The 14,766-nt window shown below is 37.8% G+C and overlaps 1 protein-coding gene across 3 annotated transcripts in view; it reads right to left on the reverse strand.

The window, feature by feature from the left end:
• Positions 1–249: 249 nt before the first annotated feature.
• Positions 250–14,766, reverse strand: part of GPCPD1 (glycerophosphocholine phosphodiesterase 1) — a 41,466-nt gene continuing 26,949 nt past the window's right edge. For 2 of the 3 annotated variants that reach the window (XM_069852926.1, XM_069852927.1), the window contains exons 13-20: positions 13,046–13,123; positions 11,927–11,966; positions 11,106–11,167; positions 9,664–9,729; positions 8,584–8,720; positions 7,364–7,499; positions 6,983–7,143; positions 250–2,027 (exon numbers count right to left, since the gene is read on the reverse strand). In XM_069852926.1, coding sequence (XP_069709027.1) covers positions 1,823–2,027; positions 6,983–7,143; positions 7,364–7,499; positions 8,584–8,720; positions 9,664–9,729; positions 11,106–11,167; positions 11,927–11,966; positions 13,046–13,123 — 885 coding nt within the window. In that variant the 3' untranslated portion in view covers positions 250–1,822. Of the gene's footprint in view, positions 2,028–5,643; positions 5,745–6,982; positions 7,144–7,363; positions 7,500–8,583; positions 8,721–9,663; positions 9,730–11,105; positions 11,168–11,926; positions 11,967–13,045; positions 13,124–14,766 lie in introns of all 3 variants that reach the window. The other variant, XM_069852928.1, reaches the window with a different exon arrangement.

A 14,766-nucleotide genomic window follows, 5' to 3' on the forward strand; every position in this document is an offset into this window, starting at 1 on the left:
GTACCAAGTTCCTCACAGAACTTACTTGTAAATATAATCAGCTGGCAAAGTACCCAAGACCCATCAAAAGAACCACACAAGGATGTACAAATCAGGAAACAAAAATTAATAAATTAATCACACAGGTGAGTGATCTGGACTTGCAGTATCAGGTAACAGCCACAGGCTCCCACTATCAAGAATCGCGTTCAGCGTCCCCTTTCTCCAAAAAAAAAATAACCAACCAAAAAAACTCACCACAGCCACACATCCAAATCTTGGTTTAATATTTTTTGGGTTTTTTTTTTTCTTTAATAAAAGACAGCTTCCAGATACCTTATCATTACTGTGCTGTTTGTGCAGAACAAACAAACTTTAAATACTAAAATACACAAGGCAAGTTGAAAGAAGCCGTTTCAAACTGCTCAGCGGTGCAGCCTCAAGCGCTTATTTGCAATGGCTTTTACTCTTTGTACAATCAGTTCTATGTAGCAATGACTGTATATAAAGACTATAGTACACACTATTGTTTTCATTGTCAATTTACAAGGAGAAAAAAAATAAATATTTCCCATTATTATTATTAACACTTCTGTAGAAAGTTACAGCTGTTGTGTTGGCATGACCTGCAACTTCAGGAGGAAAAAGGACATGCAAGCCTATCTATTAAGAACTCTAACCTATGACTTTGTAATAAGTTACAGAGGAGAGATAGCAGACAACAGAGTATTGATTATCCGAATCCAGTACATCTGTGATTCTTGCTTCGAGGAAAATCAAACAAAAAAAAATCTTGCACAATACAAAAGCTCATAGCTTGTAGTATGTGACTAGACAAACCATGTATGGTACAGCCTTTCTTAAAATGTTTGTGGATAACAGGCTTGTAGTTTTAGGCAGAGACGATCAAGCAGTTGAGTTAGTCCTTGCACCCTTCACACAAAACTAGCACCGTAAAGATGCAAGGACCTCAGCAAACACCTAAATTTCATGCTTAACTAAAGCATGCATTTGTAGAGTTTGTGCAGGGTACATAATTCTGTTTGTTACTGTGCAAAAAAGATTCTCAACCACTGAAGATGTTTCCGTAATTCTGTTAAAATTATTAGCAACATCTCTAAAGTTTAGCAGGCCTGTGCAAGATTCATAAAGAAAATAAAAATATCATACTTGTGGTTCACCCCTGACTGTGGTGCAGACACTGTACCAGTGAATTGGCAAGTCAGAAAGTAATGGCAGCAGCCTAAATGTCCAATGAAGTGGGGGAGAAATGAGTTAATATGCATTGCAGTTTACTTAAGGATACACAGATGCTTTTAAATGGCACAAAGCTTTCTACAGATGGATCTATCAGTGCAAGTATGTATATACGAGGTACCACTGTATTTGGGCCAGATCTAATTGTGTGTATCTTACAACGATGCTCTTAGATTCCTGTTGTCAGCTGAAAAGCTATAGCACTGAAGTAAAATCAAACCCCAAACATTTTTTCAGCATATGCATTACCAGATCGTTGTAATTTTCCTACACTAAAGTTTCAGGGCTTCTCCACTTCTCAGACTGTTTATTTTTACTTATTTTTAAAAGCACAGTGTTAATACTCAATTTTCTTTTTCAAGATCTGAGATTTGATTACAGGAAAACATTAAAACTGCAAATGTAAACTGGAACTATAACCAGCTGAATGTTTTAACATTGTTTGAAATTTTACCAAGTACTTTCAGGAAGAAGGAACTCAGTTATTGCTATCTGGGGACTTAAAAATAAAACAAACCTGGAGGTATAGATAGCACTGTTCCAATAGTGGAAATTAAACAGGTACAAAAGAGCATTCTGCCTAGAATCAGTCCTTTTGCATATGAACACTCATCAAGTTATCTACAGCTTTCTCTTCCAGACAATTATGATGACATTTACATGGAGATAGGGATTTAAAGTGGCTAACTGTGGGACACACACAGCTTTTCAACTCTGGTAATTCCTTCTTGAGACGTTCCAGCTGCTCCACCTGGAATATGTTTGGTTGCTCAGGATTCGAGTCATATATCCTGCATAAATGAGAAAAGGAAAACACCAATTAGCAACATAACCTGACAGTTCACAGAAATATAGACTAGAAGGAGCACCTGGGATTTTTTTCCTCCTCGAGTAAAATTAGGTATCAGCAAATCTATAAAACCACTATGATCGAGGTCAGTACCATAGATTTTACTGCTCAACGGTATTCCTTTTACAGAGGTTTATGTTTCATTGGATATACCAAAAAACTACCCACTAGCACTTACCTCATCTACTTCCCTGAAAAACGTGATTTTACAGGTGGCACAAAACAGTGAAGAGCAGAGTTGGAGGTTTCAAAAATCAAAGCATAAGAAATTTCAGAGTCCTGAGATTATTTGAAAAGATTGTAATATGCTACTTGTACATAATGCTGAATGGAGTTTGTACTTACTGTTTCAATAAGTATTTTACACCCACCTCCAATTCAGAACCATTTTTTAAAACTATCATTACAATATTAGGTGAAGAGTGAAAAACAGAACATCTGCTCTTTATACACCTAAAGCAAATTTAACCATTTACACTACTTGAAATAGTACATCCTCTTTTCATTTTATTTTCACACATGTAAACAAAGCTGCAGGATATGAACTCTCAGCATTGTACCAGATCAACCAAATCCAAAACACACTGAGCTTGTAGGCGCATGCATACATTCTGTAGGCACAAGCACAACTAAAATTTTCATGTAATACATTATAAAGCAAAAGCATTCATGCTCTCATAACCTAACTCTGGTACAATTACTGTGACAAGGATACAGTTATTAATTAATGCTGATCTCCCAGCATTAATTTCTAACATCGGTATGTTATTGGTATCCAAAATTTAAATCCTGGCATCCAGTTCCCCTGACTTGTAGCTATTGCGCTTACACAGTTTCAGATATTGCAGGTCACAAGGTTTGTCTTTATTGAATGAAAGCTTCTGGAAGAAATTACCGTGGCTTCTGCTTTAGCCTCTTATGAATACTTTCATTCGTGATTCCTTCAAGAAAGTGGTTTGTTTTTATTGCAGTATTCTTTCTCTTCAATACCATAATTTCCAGGGGTGCCCAAAACTGACTCAGTGTCACAACCAAAAGAACAGGGTGCTATATGACAGACTGCCAGGTGACTTTTTACCCCAGCAAGACAACTTGCGAATTTTTTTGCAAGTCCAAGACAAAAAATAACACGCGGCTCAACCACAGATAGAGTAAATGGAACTCAAAACGAGGAAACACTTCTGCAGGGAAAAACTGACATCAATCAGGTTTCCTAGAGTAAGATCAAAGATAGTTTCGGTAAAGAAACTCATAGAAGGAAGGGCTTCTAGGACTGGAAATGCTGTCCAGTTTTGCGGAAGGCAAAACAAAGTCACAGCAGCTAAATTACTTGCGCAAAGCCTATAATCTAATATAGGCCTAAGACACAACCTGAAATTGCCTAATAGAAACTATCTGCAAAATAAAAGTTGAACTTCCATTCTTTCCTTCCAGTATGCAGGTACAAAACATGCGCCTTCTTCAGTTAAGTTAGCTTATGTATTCTAAATTTCTCTACGCATTCAAGACAAAGCACTAGCATTAGAAGATGAGTTTTCTATATAGCAATACACTTTAGGAATTGCAAATCTTAAGTCCTTCCCATGAGTCAGGCACTAGAAAAACAAAGGCACATTTCTAAGCCCCCTGTTCACAGCACATAAGTAAACATGTTTCTAAGCAGCTTCTGGTAGGTATTTTATTAGTTCTTTACTAGGACAAGTACAAATTCTGTAATTCTTCCTTCATATTCAACTCTCTACAACTGAGATTTCAGAGAAGTCCAACCCTCCAAGCTCCTTTCAGACCACAGAACCAGTCTGCCTCAATGTGTATATAATATTTCATCCAAACCAAAAGCAGAGAAGACAACTTGAAGCACAGCTACCCTCACACCTCAACATTTCTTGTCCCACTTTTTGTTTGGGTCCATGAAACTACAGCATCAGTCAACAAGACCTGGAGCTCCAGGACTTATCTTATGAATTATTTCCAACATCACTGGCAAAATAAGGAATAAACTCTCATCTCCCTATCCTTCATTCTTCAACAGCACAATTATTTACAAGTAACTATGAACCACAGTCACTCCAACCTACTTCCTATTCACAAGCAAGCCCTGAAAACATCTGGGGAGTCTTCTAATACTACTTTTTTAAGTAAGCACTTTCTACAGAAAGCTTTGCAGGAAATTCCAGGGTTGTGCAGTGCACAGAGAACTGATGTGCTTATCTCCTATGAGGTGTTTTTTAAACCTCTGAAAACACATACATCCAGCAAGTCTCAGTCACAGCTTTTTAAATTTGTTATTGGTTGGTCTAAAACCAAAGAGTCAGCACCACCAAAATATTGTTTTCATCCCAAAAAGATTTCCTGAAGCTTTTGATTAAAGCTTTAAATTCTTTACACCTCGAGGTAAACTTGAGTTTACTTTGCAACTCACCACATAGGAAAGACAGATTGCCATTGCATAACATCTTAATTCGATCAGCAAGTAGATTATTATAAATCAGCAAACACCCTTAACTTCCTTCATATATTCATGCTGTTATTTCAGTAATGTTCTGTTTCAGGCAAATAAACAGTACAGATCTAGACACTCTTCTAGTCCTGAGAAATGTTTTGAATGTTTTTGCCTTTATTGCCAACTAAATTTGTGTTAGGTATAGAATGCTACCAGTAACAACAGAGCACAGAGCTTTTCTCTGGAATCTGCAAATGCAACCTGCAACCACAAGGAACTGTGCTTAAAGAGAAGACAAACAAACTGAAGATTCTCATGGAAAAGCTTTCAGCATAAATGTTTGAGGATTACAGGTTTAATTATATGCATGCAGCTCTGTGTATTATTAAAAAACCAGAACTTAGAGTGTAAAGTGAACTAAAAAAAAGATAATGCAAGGGTAAGTTAGCGACCACCCTCTCTCCACATTGTTATTTTACTACGTAGCCAACCGGTGTAAAACAATAAGATGGCATTGTTCTCATTGAGTTAAGTATATTCCAATACAAATGTTTTCTGTGTTATTTACAAGCTTATCCAGGATAAAAATACCAAAGAAGCACACCACAAATCATGCTTTAAAATTCATAGGTTTTGCCAATCCAGAGGATTTCACTACGCTATAAAGTTTCCTCTCTAAAGAAAAAAAATCCAAACAAACTGACACTGTTTTAAGCATGAGATTTAATTTTTTTGCATGAACAGAAGACACCTGGTCATGCATTTAAAGTACTTTTCTGGATTAGGGCACCAAATAGAGGTGGCACCTTTCTGCAAGCTGCCGTTCTAAACACAAGGGGTTTGGATACCTGAGATGCTGAGGCCAGTGCCAGTTGAACACAGAAAAAAATGAAGAACATTATCCCAGCAACTGCACTAGATGATCCATTTGCTTTAATGACTTTGGGTGCAACTAATAACCTGCAGCCCAAGTGGAGAAAGGACTGGGGGGAGGAGGGTGGAATTCTTTCCCCTGCCCAATTGAGATTGTTCTTTTAATAGCGTTGGCATTTGTAAGCTGCTCAGATTTAGTCTTGCAGTTTCTCACCATGCAAAACAAAGTCAGACCCCCTACCTGCAGGGTTTTTTTTGCCCAACACGATGTCAGCAACTTTTGGTATTCAGGACACAGTTTTCCTGCCATCTTCATGAGCGGCTACAATGTTTTGCCCAATTCTACATGGATGATTGAAGTTCGGAAAAAATAATTTATAGAAATCCTCTCTACCCAGACAGTTCATTATCTTTGATGTAATTACTGCATGCAATAACAATAACTGAGGGCCACATGCAGGCAACCTAAAATTCACTAACATTCCTGTATTTACTCCTTACCTTATTCAGACAAATAACACTTAAGATAATTTCACTAAAGGCCTAGTAAAGAGCAACACAAACCAGCAGGCATAGCAATTTTTGATAAATATCTGGACTTGGCTTTAAGTCTGGAGGAAAATTCTGCAGGAGCCATGGAAGAAGCACATCTTGATTCAGCCCTGGAAATGTTCTGGAGCTTGAAGAAAGCGAGTATAAACTGGCTTTACACTAATGAACAGATTACTGCAATCCCTACTTCCTTCTAGACCCTGAAAAAGGATCTTTTTTCAGGTAAGCAATATGCAAAGCAATGCTGAAGCAAAAGGTTTAAAAGCCTTCTTTAACTTGACACTTCAGTTACAATTAATGCTTTCCCAGGTACATATTCTTTGTAACCTACCAGAATTTAATGCAGCTTCCCAAATTAATCATCATCTTGTAATAAGGAATTTCCCATCTTTTATGATAAAGGAGTCAAAACTTTTGGGTTTTGTAAGGAACTAAAATAACACTATCATTCAAAGATTTACCATAGTATTCTGATGTGCACCTGAGCTGTGTGGCTATGACTGCTTTCTGAAACGACCGGTTTGGCAGTTTGCCCTGGGGAGTCACTCCAAGCTAGCTTTAATAGGAAAAACGATGAATTCACAGCTTGCAAACACAACAGAACATTGGCCAAAAAAATTAAGTTAAAAACATTCAATAAAGATTTCCACAACTAAACGTAAAAAGCTGACGATTTCAGCCACACAGTTAAACATTATCCTCACCATATGTCACATACGAAGTTTAAAAATTACCATCAGGAATGTTAACGGCATGTTAAATGTGTATGCTGTGCGCTAGTTCCTTAAAGAATCAAATTATATTTGCGTTAGCCTCAGGAGAAACAAAGCTATTTCACACCGTATATACAGATGGATGAGTAGGAATTAAGTGTCAGCCATGGTCTTGAGATTTGTACTTGGAGCATAAGAACCTAAGGAAGATATTCTGCACCCAGTCAATGAAAAAGCTATGCAAAATTTCCCAAGAATTAGGATAATAATAAAGCTGAGAAGCTACTGTATCATTTCCAAAACACAATTAAGTACCTGTCATATATCAGTCCATGAACACCGTATTCTCTCAACTTCTTCCTGTTATCTGGGTCATTTGCATCATCACCCCATGAAAAAATAACTAAGCCTTTCGATTTGGCCCTTTTAATAAAAGATGGGTTCCGCAGCAGGTCTTCAGAATGCACATTAATTCCCTGAAATACAAAATACTTCAATTGCAATCCATGTTTCTGAAACTCTCACACCAGTTTTTCTAATCTTTTGACACTTGCAGCTCCTACTACATTTATGAGACTACTACTTTCATGAGATCAGTTGTAATTCTAAACAACAGTGCCAGAAGTGATAGATTTACAACTAGGAATAATTTAGTTTCATTTCACTGCAGAGTAATATCAGAACTTGACAGCTTACCAGCAAGTTTTCAAACTGTGCAAAAGTAATGGCAATTGGAGTTGTACGAGATCTAAGATCCATAAGTTCTGGATAGAGTTTAGATTCTCCTTGGGTGAGAAATAACACAGGATACTTGTTCTGCTTATGCCGAACCCTGGTAGAGAAAAAAGTCAGCAAGTAGCAAACGTGTTAAAAAAGCACATGAATTCAATCTTACTGTTTGAGGAGAATTATGCTTTTTACTGTGAGTTCTTCCAGTTCCAAGCCAGTGCAATGAGATAGTACTACAGTTTAATATCAAACTGTGTGACCAATTGTTCCAACTGTTCCTTTTACCACTGTTATACATTAACACAGTTTAAGGGAAGCTAGACTCCCAGCTGAATGCAGATCTACATCCTCAGGATGTTTAATTCAAAATCCTCAAAGACGGTTCAATTCCGTAATTTTCTTATTAGATGAATTTCTGAACATGGTTAATACACAACACCTAACCTTACTGATGTATTTTTCAAGCTAGATACCAGTACAGTGGTATAAAATGACAATAGACGGAAGCAAAATTTTGGCATTAGCCTGTTACGCACTCTGGCACGCTTAACTCTTATCAATACCTTGATTTGGTTTTGTTCCTCCCATAAACCCTTTCAATAGTATTTCATCCATGCAGCCTCCCAGCCACTGGTATTTCCACAAAGCCTTTCATCGACAGAGCTACATTACTTCTTGTTACAAGGTACTACAGCATAATTAGTTGACAAGTATCCCAACAGTCTGCTCCCCAGTTCAACTCCTATGCCTTCGATATGACAACCCAGAAAAGGAAAGCAAGTTGCTTAACCCAAAAAAAAAAACAAACCACCAAGGTAGATATAGCATAAAAGTTCTAAAAAGATAGTTCCGTTTAAGTTAGGCTTTCATACCCCTTAAGTATGACTTTCTAATACCAGAAGAAATCTCGACCTTTACTTCATTGTGTGAAGAATGACTGAAGCATTCTGGAAGGCACTCGTCAAAAATATCTACTTTGATTTTGTTCTTATTTTATTTTTGGCACAGCTCAGATGGCAATGTGGTCTCGTTTCAACTCCCATCTATTCTGGTACCCAAAGTTTAGGTGTAATCAGAAACATGCGTTATTTGTTTTCTGGCGAGTACTCTTACGTCCAAAGTATGTTTTGCCAAACAATAAAATAAACAGAAGAGGAAAATATAGTACTTCTCTCTCCTTAACTTACATCGTACAAATATCTGCATTAAAAGAAGAAAATACAATTCTTCTTCTTCCAGCATTCATCAAAACTGTTTTTAGAATAATATCTAGAAAGAGGTTCATATCAAAGTAAGTTGACAAGTTGCCATCCCACTGTCCATCCTAGAAAAAGAAAGGACAGGTTTCAGCCATTTAAATTACTGCTTACTAAAACTATTTTAACAAGCAATTATTTTATTCAACCTGAGCAACATGAGAATTCAATTTGCAAGACCAAATACAGAAGTCACTCCTTCAATCTATGAAGGAGTTACAGCCTCTACCGGACTGTCAGTCTGTGAGGTGCAGCTGAATTCTAACAGCAATAAGATTCAATGAAAAATTCACCGTCTTCCCATCCAAGTAGAGTTTCTATAAAGCCATTTTTAATTTTGAAAACACAAAGGAATTCCACGAAGATCACAAAAACCCAATTACAGATATTTTGTATTGCTATTTCTAGATATAAAAAGGTACAATAAGATTTGTAGAAAAAAGTTATATTCTTTGAGAATAGCTGGTTCCAGTCTTTCTGCAGCTGACCCACCTCTGAGTGTCTACGCCTAGACTTTCACCTACCATTCCACTTAGTTTCTTTTCCCTGCTCCAGGTCTCCAGTCCTAGCCATAACAGTCTCCTTCTAGACCAAATGCTAAGCAATCCAGTTGATTGTGCAGTACTGTGGACTAGAAGCAGTCGCCTGGATTACTGCACCATGGTGTAGCTGCTCCTGCACTGTGCCGAGAGAGTCTGAATTTCCTGTCACTTCTCCCACGTACAGCATGCTTGACCTCTTGTGATCCACTGACTTTAAAAGCCCGACACGCAGTATCAACTCAATTTTAGCAATATTTCCTGTTGTTTTAAGAGTAAGTTTATTCATTTCCTAGAGCACTGATATTACATTCCCAGTTTCAAAGATAGTGGGTTTATAATAAAACAAGGAAGTCACATAAAACCCCCAAAACTACGCCTTTGTATGCAGCTCAAATTGCTGTATCGAGTTAAAAGCTTTGGCCATGAGAAGAGCAAAGTACCAAACTAAATCACATGTACATTTACTTACCCTTTGTTGGCAGATCCATTTGATTTCTATGTTGAACCCAACATCTTCAGAAACAGATTCCAGGACCTGAAGAAAATTTCATTATAAAGAGAAGCCAGAGCAAAGGACGGCAACCAAGATCTATGAGGGCCATTACTGGGAGAATACACTGGAATTCAACGCCAATGCGGTCTAACAGAAAAAAAACCCACCTAAGTTTTTAACATGTAACACAAGATACATATGTACCTTTTTCTACTTCAGTTCAAAGAACATCAAAATGAATAAAATCTTAAGGACGTTTTGACAAGTTACAAATGCAAATCAATTCACCTCAACACATGTGAGAAATGCCCCACTTGTACTCCTAAAGAAGAAATGTTTACTTCTACAGAAAGTTATTTTTGAACGCAGGAAGTATCTTAAATAACACATAATCCTCATACAAAATCCGTGAGCTTGCCATTGTGACGATGATGATAAATGAATGTGAAATTCTTGCAGAGAATTACCTGTAAGGTGACTCCAAATCAAAAGGTGAAGCTAACAACTTATTAAGCTAATTAACTTACAAGCTAATGAAATTAAGGAAACATTGGTAGATGATTCTTTAACCCAGTAAGGATTACAGGTACAGAAGAGCAGAGAAACACACTCTTTCTTACAGGCAGAAAATTAAATTTGGGGAATCAGAACAGGCAGAGGAATTGAACCTCAGTAGTCTGGACTGTTCCACAAAGTTGTTTTTTCTGCAGTTACGCAGTCATCTGATTAGACAGTAAAAATACAGTGGGGCACATAACCTGAAACTGACAGATATTTCAAATACGCTCTAACATAAGTCAATAAATAACTGGATATTAATCATCTCCATAATCCAAATAAAAAGGAGTATTGTTGTATAAAGCAAGTCCCTAGAAGGCACGTTAATGAACAGTTCAAACATTAGGAAAAAACAGTAGTTCTAGAAAACGAAACCACATTGAATTGCGTCAAACTGTATTCACTCAACAATTATCAATTGTTCTACACAAAGCCCAGAGTTCATAAGTAGTCATTAATGGGAACAGACTAGAAACTGACTTAACATTTCTCCATGCCTGGCTCTGCTAGATGGCCAAGAGTAATAAACTGCCAAAGGCCAGTTTTTTTCAAAATTAGCAAACAATTGCCACTGCATTACAATGCAACACCCAGACACTAACCAGCTGTAAAACTGAGTGTATCCTGAGTAACACAACTTGGGTTCATGAATTAAGAAGCTTGAAAAATATGCAAACTGGTACTTTTAAGTACTGAAAAGGCTTGAGTGGCCAACAATAAAGCCTTATTCTCATTCCAGCATTGATATCAGAGGCCTAAAACCTAAAATGAATGTCCCTTGCTATGTGTGCCAAATAGAAAGAAAAAAGCATGTTTCCACGTTCCACAATCATCACAACTGCTTTATGTTCACTGCTTACTCTCTGCAGAGAAGGAAATGGCTGGGTCTCAAAAGCAGAGTTTTCTTCTTCTTTAAAAGATGCTGAAAAGAGACACAAAATATTAAATCACAACAAAGAGCAGCACTGCTAATCCCAGTAAGAAAAGTCTGGCCTTCAGGAGTCAAGAATGGAAATCAGGTCTATCTTTTGATTACCTAAGCTTTTCCTCTTAACACTGACATACTCCAATGATGCTGCTGGAAATTCCTGTTTTGCCAGTGGGAAAACTTCCTGACCCCCATTAAAAGCCTTGCCAGAATATTCATCAGAAACAGCTTCTCTCATCCCTTTCTGTTCCAGTCACTAAAATGCATCCAATAGAAGCAGCCTTGCCTGTCGAGGCTTAATATTATCTTTTCCCAAACAAGTAGGACATGTGAGACACTTTATAGGTACAGTAAAATGGCAAGGGGGATAAATTAAGCCCAAAGCACTGGTAAGACACCCATCAGCAGTTACCAAAGTTCTTGTTAGCAATTCTGAAAGGCTGCCAAAAAGGTACAGCTAGAGAAGCATAAAATGGAAACATTAGTGGCAACTGTTATCAATATTCATAAATATATATTTATCAATGCATTCATCCTCTACCCTCTTGTTCGCTCTTCCCAGGGGAGTAACTCGCATCCAGGTATTTGCCTCCCAGCAAAACACTCCACAGCATGCACAAAATTAAACAATATAAGCATTCAGAAGTGTTCAGGAAGAAGCCAAATGTGATTACCAGAAGTGAGGGCAACCACAGAATACATATCATTACAATTAATACATAAATCTCAAGACTCTTGCTAACTAGTACCTACCATTGTGATCTTTGACTTTCATGGCAGTCACGTGAGCCAGCTAAAGAGTATAAGAAGAGTAAAATTAACAAATACTCCATCATAGAGACCTTACACATCGAAAATGTAACTAATTTCCCTTATAAATTGTATTTTAAGTTTTAGGATGCAGTATAGACACAACTTCAGTAAAGGAATAAAAGAAATCCAGTAAAAATCATAATTTTCTTTCAAAGTATAAACCAAAGATTCCACAGGAATCTCAAAACCAAACTGAAAATTCAGAAAATACGTTCAAAGGCAGAAACATAACTTAACATTAAGATGTGAAGAAGTCTGAACATTAAACACTCCTCTACCAGGTGTGGGACTATTTCCAGTAAAGTGCAGACAGAGGACTAACAGTGGTTTTCTGGTGTAGTCACAAACTGAGATAGTTGGGCCAGGGATAGGACCAACGCCTTCACTCAGTTCAAATTCCCTCTCCATAAAAGTTAAGGGAACAAGTAATTTTAAGTAAAAAGAAACAAATAGTTCTTGGTCCAGCTGAGGTCCTAGGCCTTGACTGAAGACGATATCTCAGATGGGTCTTCAGTGGCCCAGTCTCAACCCCTTGACTCTCCCCTTCTATGTAGGAAAGCTATTTCTGTTTGGAAGATACGGTGATACCCAATTAAATGAAAACAATCAATTACTTCTAGCCAGTTAGTCCAATCCATATAATTGAATTGAATCATGGATTCTTCTATACTTCCACATGCACCTGCAAAGAGGAGGCCAACAGAACCGAGACCTCCCTCGTTAATATGGAAACATTTACAAATAAGAGATAGACTTTGTAAGGATTATCTTCCTTCTTCAACAAAGACTCTAAAGCATCAGCTCTAAATGCATGCCACCATCACTTTCAACCTTCCTTATTTTTGATAAAAAGTTGCTGGACTTTCTTTCTAGAAGATAAGTAAAAAGTTTATTCAAGCTGTAATGATGGTGTAAAAGTCCTAATCCTGAGATTAGCTTTCTCTACCTGTGCAATTTTTAAAACTTGTGCCCTCTCATGCTACCTGTACTTATCAAACCTAAAAACCTAAGCTTCACAGTTCCACACCCAGCATATCATACTTGCCAAAGTAACAATACCTTCAGCAACTGCAGCTGATCAAATGTGAGTTCTTTGACTGCAATCTCAAACAGTTCTAAAGGCTCTGTATCCAGTTTCTTTGAAGAGAAATAATACATAATTAAGCATTGCTGAAAACTGCAAAAAAGCCCACATGCTTTTAATATGGATACATTAAACACAGCTAATTTTCTCTTTTATTGATAAAGATACAAGTTATATCTTGTTATAATACAAATAAGATGGAACAGTTTTCAGGAGACTACACAGGCACTCAAGCATAAAGAACAGCTGTCAGTCTGAAATAACAAGATTTGGTCTTTCATGCAAGTCAGAGGTTTCAATGCTCCTTTTTTGTAAAAAGTTACCACATTTATTCTGTACAAACTCGATCGGTTAATTTATTCAGGAAAAAAGTCTGCAGGTAAAGAAATGGATTAAAGATTACTCCAAGGCAGTCCAGTTTATTATTGTCTATCTAGCATCTCAGAAATCAATTTAAAATAACAGTGTCCTGTTAAAATTGAGACACCAAGAGGTCTGATGACGAAAAAAAAATAAAATCGTCAAACCATTTCTCACTTCCTCTCCTGACTATAAAGAAATTTTTACTCAACAAGACAATTCAATACACACTGAAAATGCATTTCCCTTAGTCAAAGTGCCATTTCCACAACTGTTCAAAACCAAGCTACTTAGGAACTGCAACAGCACAATGGTCGTGACAGTTGGAGGACACAAACTTAGTGCTAAGAAGCAAGAACTCATCTTGCAGTCTGCCCTCCCATGCTATCTTTGTTTTCATTGCCAGAACCAGAAAAGAAGAAAACTACAACAGAATGGAGTCCAGTCTCTCTGCACTGCCGCTGAACACAAGTGTTCTGGCCTCAGTGGAGAACATGCAACCAGAGCAGATGCAGAAGCACCTCAGTGGCTTTTTTGAGTGACTTGTCCTTATGCCTGTGGTCCTCTCGATATTAAGTGTTATGTCACTTTACTCTATGAAAACATTCAAACGTTATGCTTCATAGAACTTGGATATTTGAGAAGTATTGTGACAGTCTGTTGCCAGCACCTTTCAAGGAATGCTTATCTGTACGTATGAGTAACAGTCCTTCCTGTCCACTCGGGCTCACAGTACTCTTAATGCTTATAAAAACAGCACAAGGAAGCTTTTTGGTTAAAAAAGAACAAGCAACTGCAACCTCACGAAATAAGCGAGGTAAGGTAGACTTTGGTTTGACCTAAGCAGCTACACACTCATAAATGCTCTTTAAGAAAAGGTTTAACTATCAGCAGGAGTGAGAATCACAGAATCACAGAATAACCAGGTTGGAAGAGACCCACCGGATCACCGAGTCCAACCGTTCCTACCAAACACTAAACCATATCCCTCAGCACCTCGTCCACCCGTGCCTTAAACACCTCCAGGGAAGGTGACTCAACCACCTCCCTGGGCAGCCTGTTCCAGTGCCCAATGACCCTTTCTGTAAAGAATTTTTTCCTAACGTCTAGCCTAAACCTCCCCTGTCGGAGCTTGAGGCCATTCCCTCTTGTCCTGTCCCCTGTCACTTGGGAGAAGAGGCCAGCACCCTCCTCTCTACAACGTCCTTTCAGGTAGTTGTAGAGAGCAATGAGGTCACCCCTCAGCCTCCTCTTCTCCAGGCTAAACAACCCCAGCTCTCTCAGCCGCTCCTCATAAGGCCTGTTCTCCAGCCCTTTCACCAGCTTTGTTGCTCTT

This window comes from Phaenicophaeus curvirostris, chromosome 2 (genome assembly GCF_032191515.1).
Source record: "Phaenicophaeus curvirostris isolate KB17595 chromosome 2, BPBGC_Pcur_1.0, whole genome shotgun sequence".
Lineage (NCBI taxonomy): Eukaryota > Metazoa > Chordata > Aves > Cuculiformes > Cuculidae > Phaenicophaeus > Phaenicophaeus curvirostris.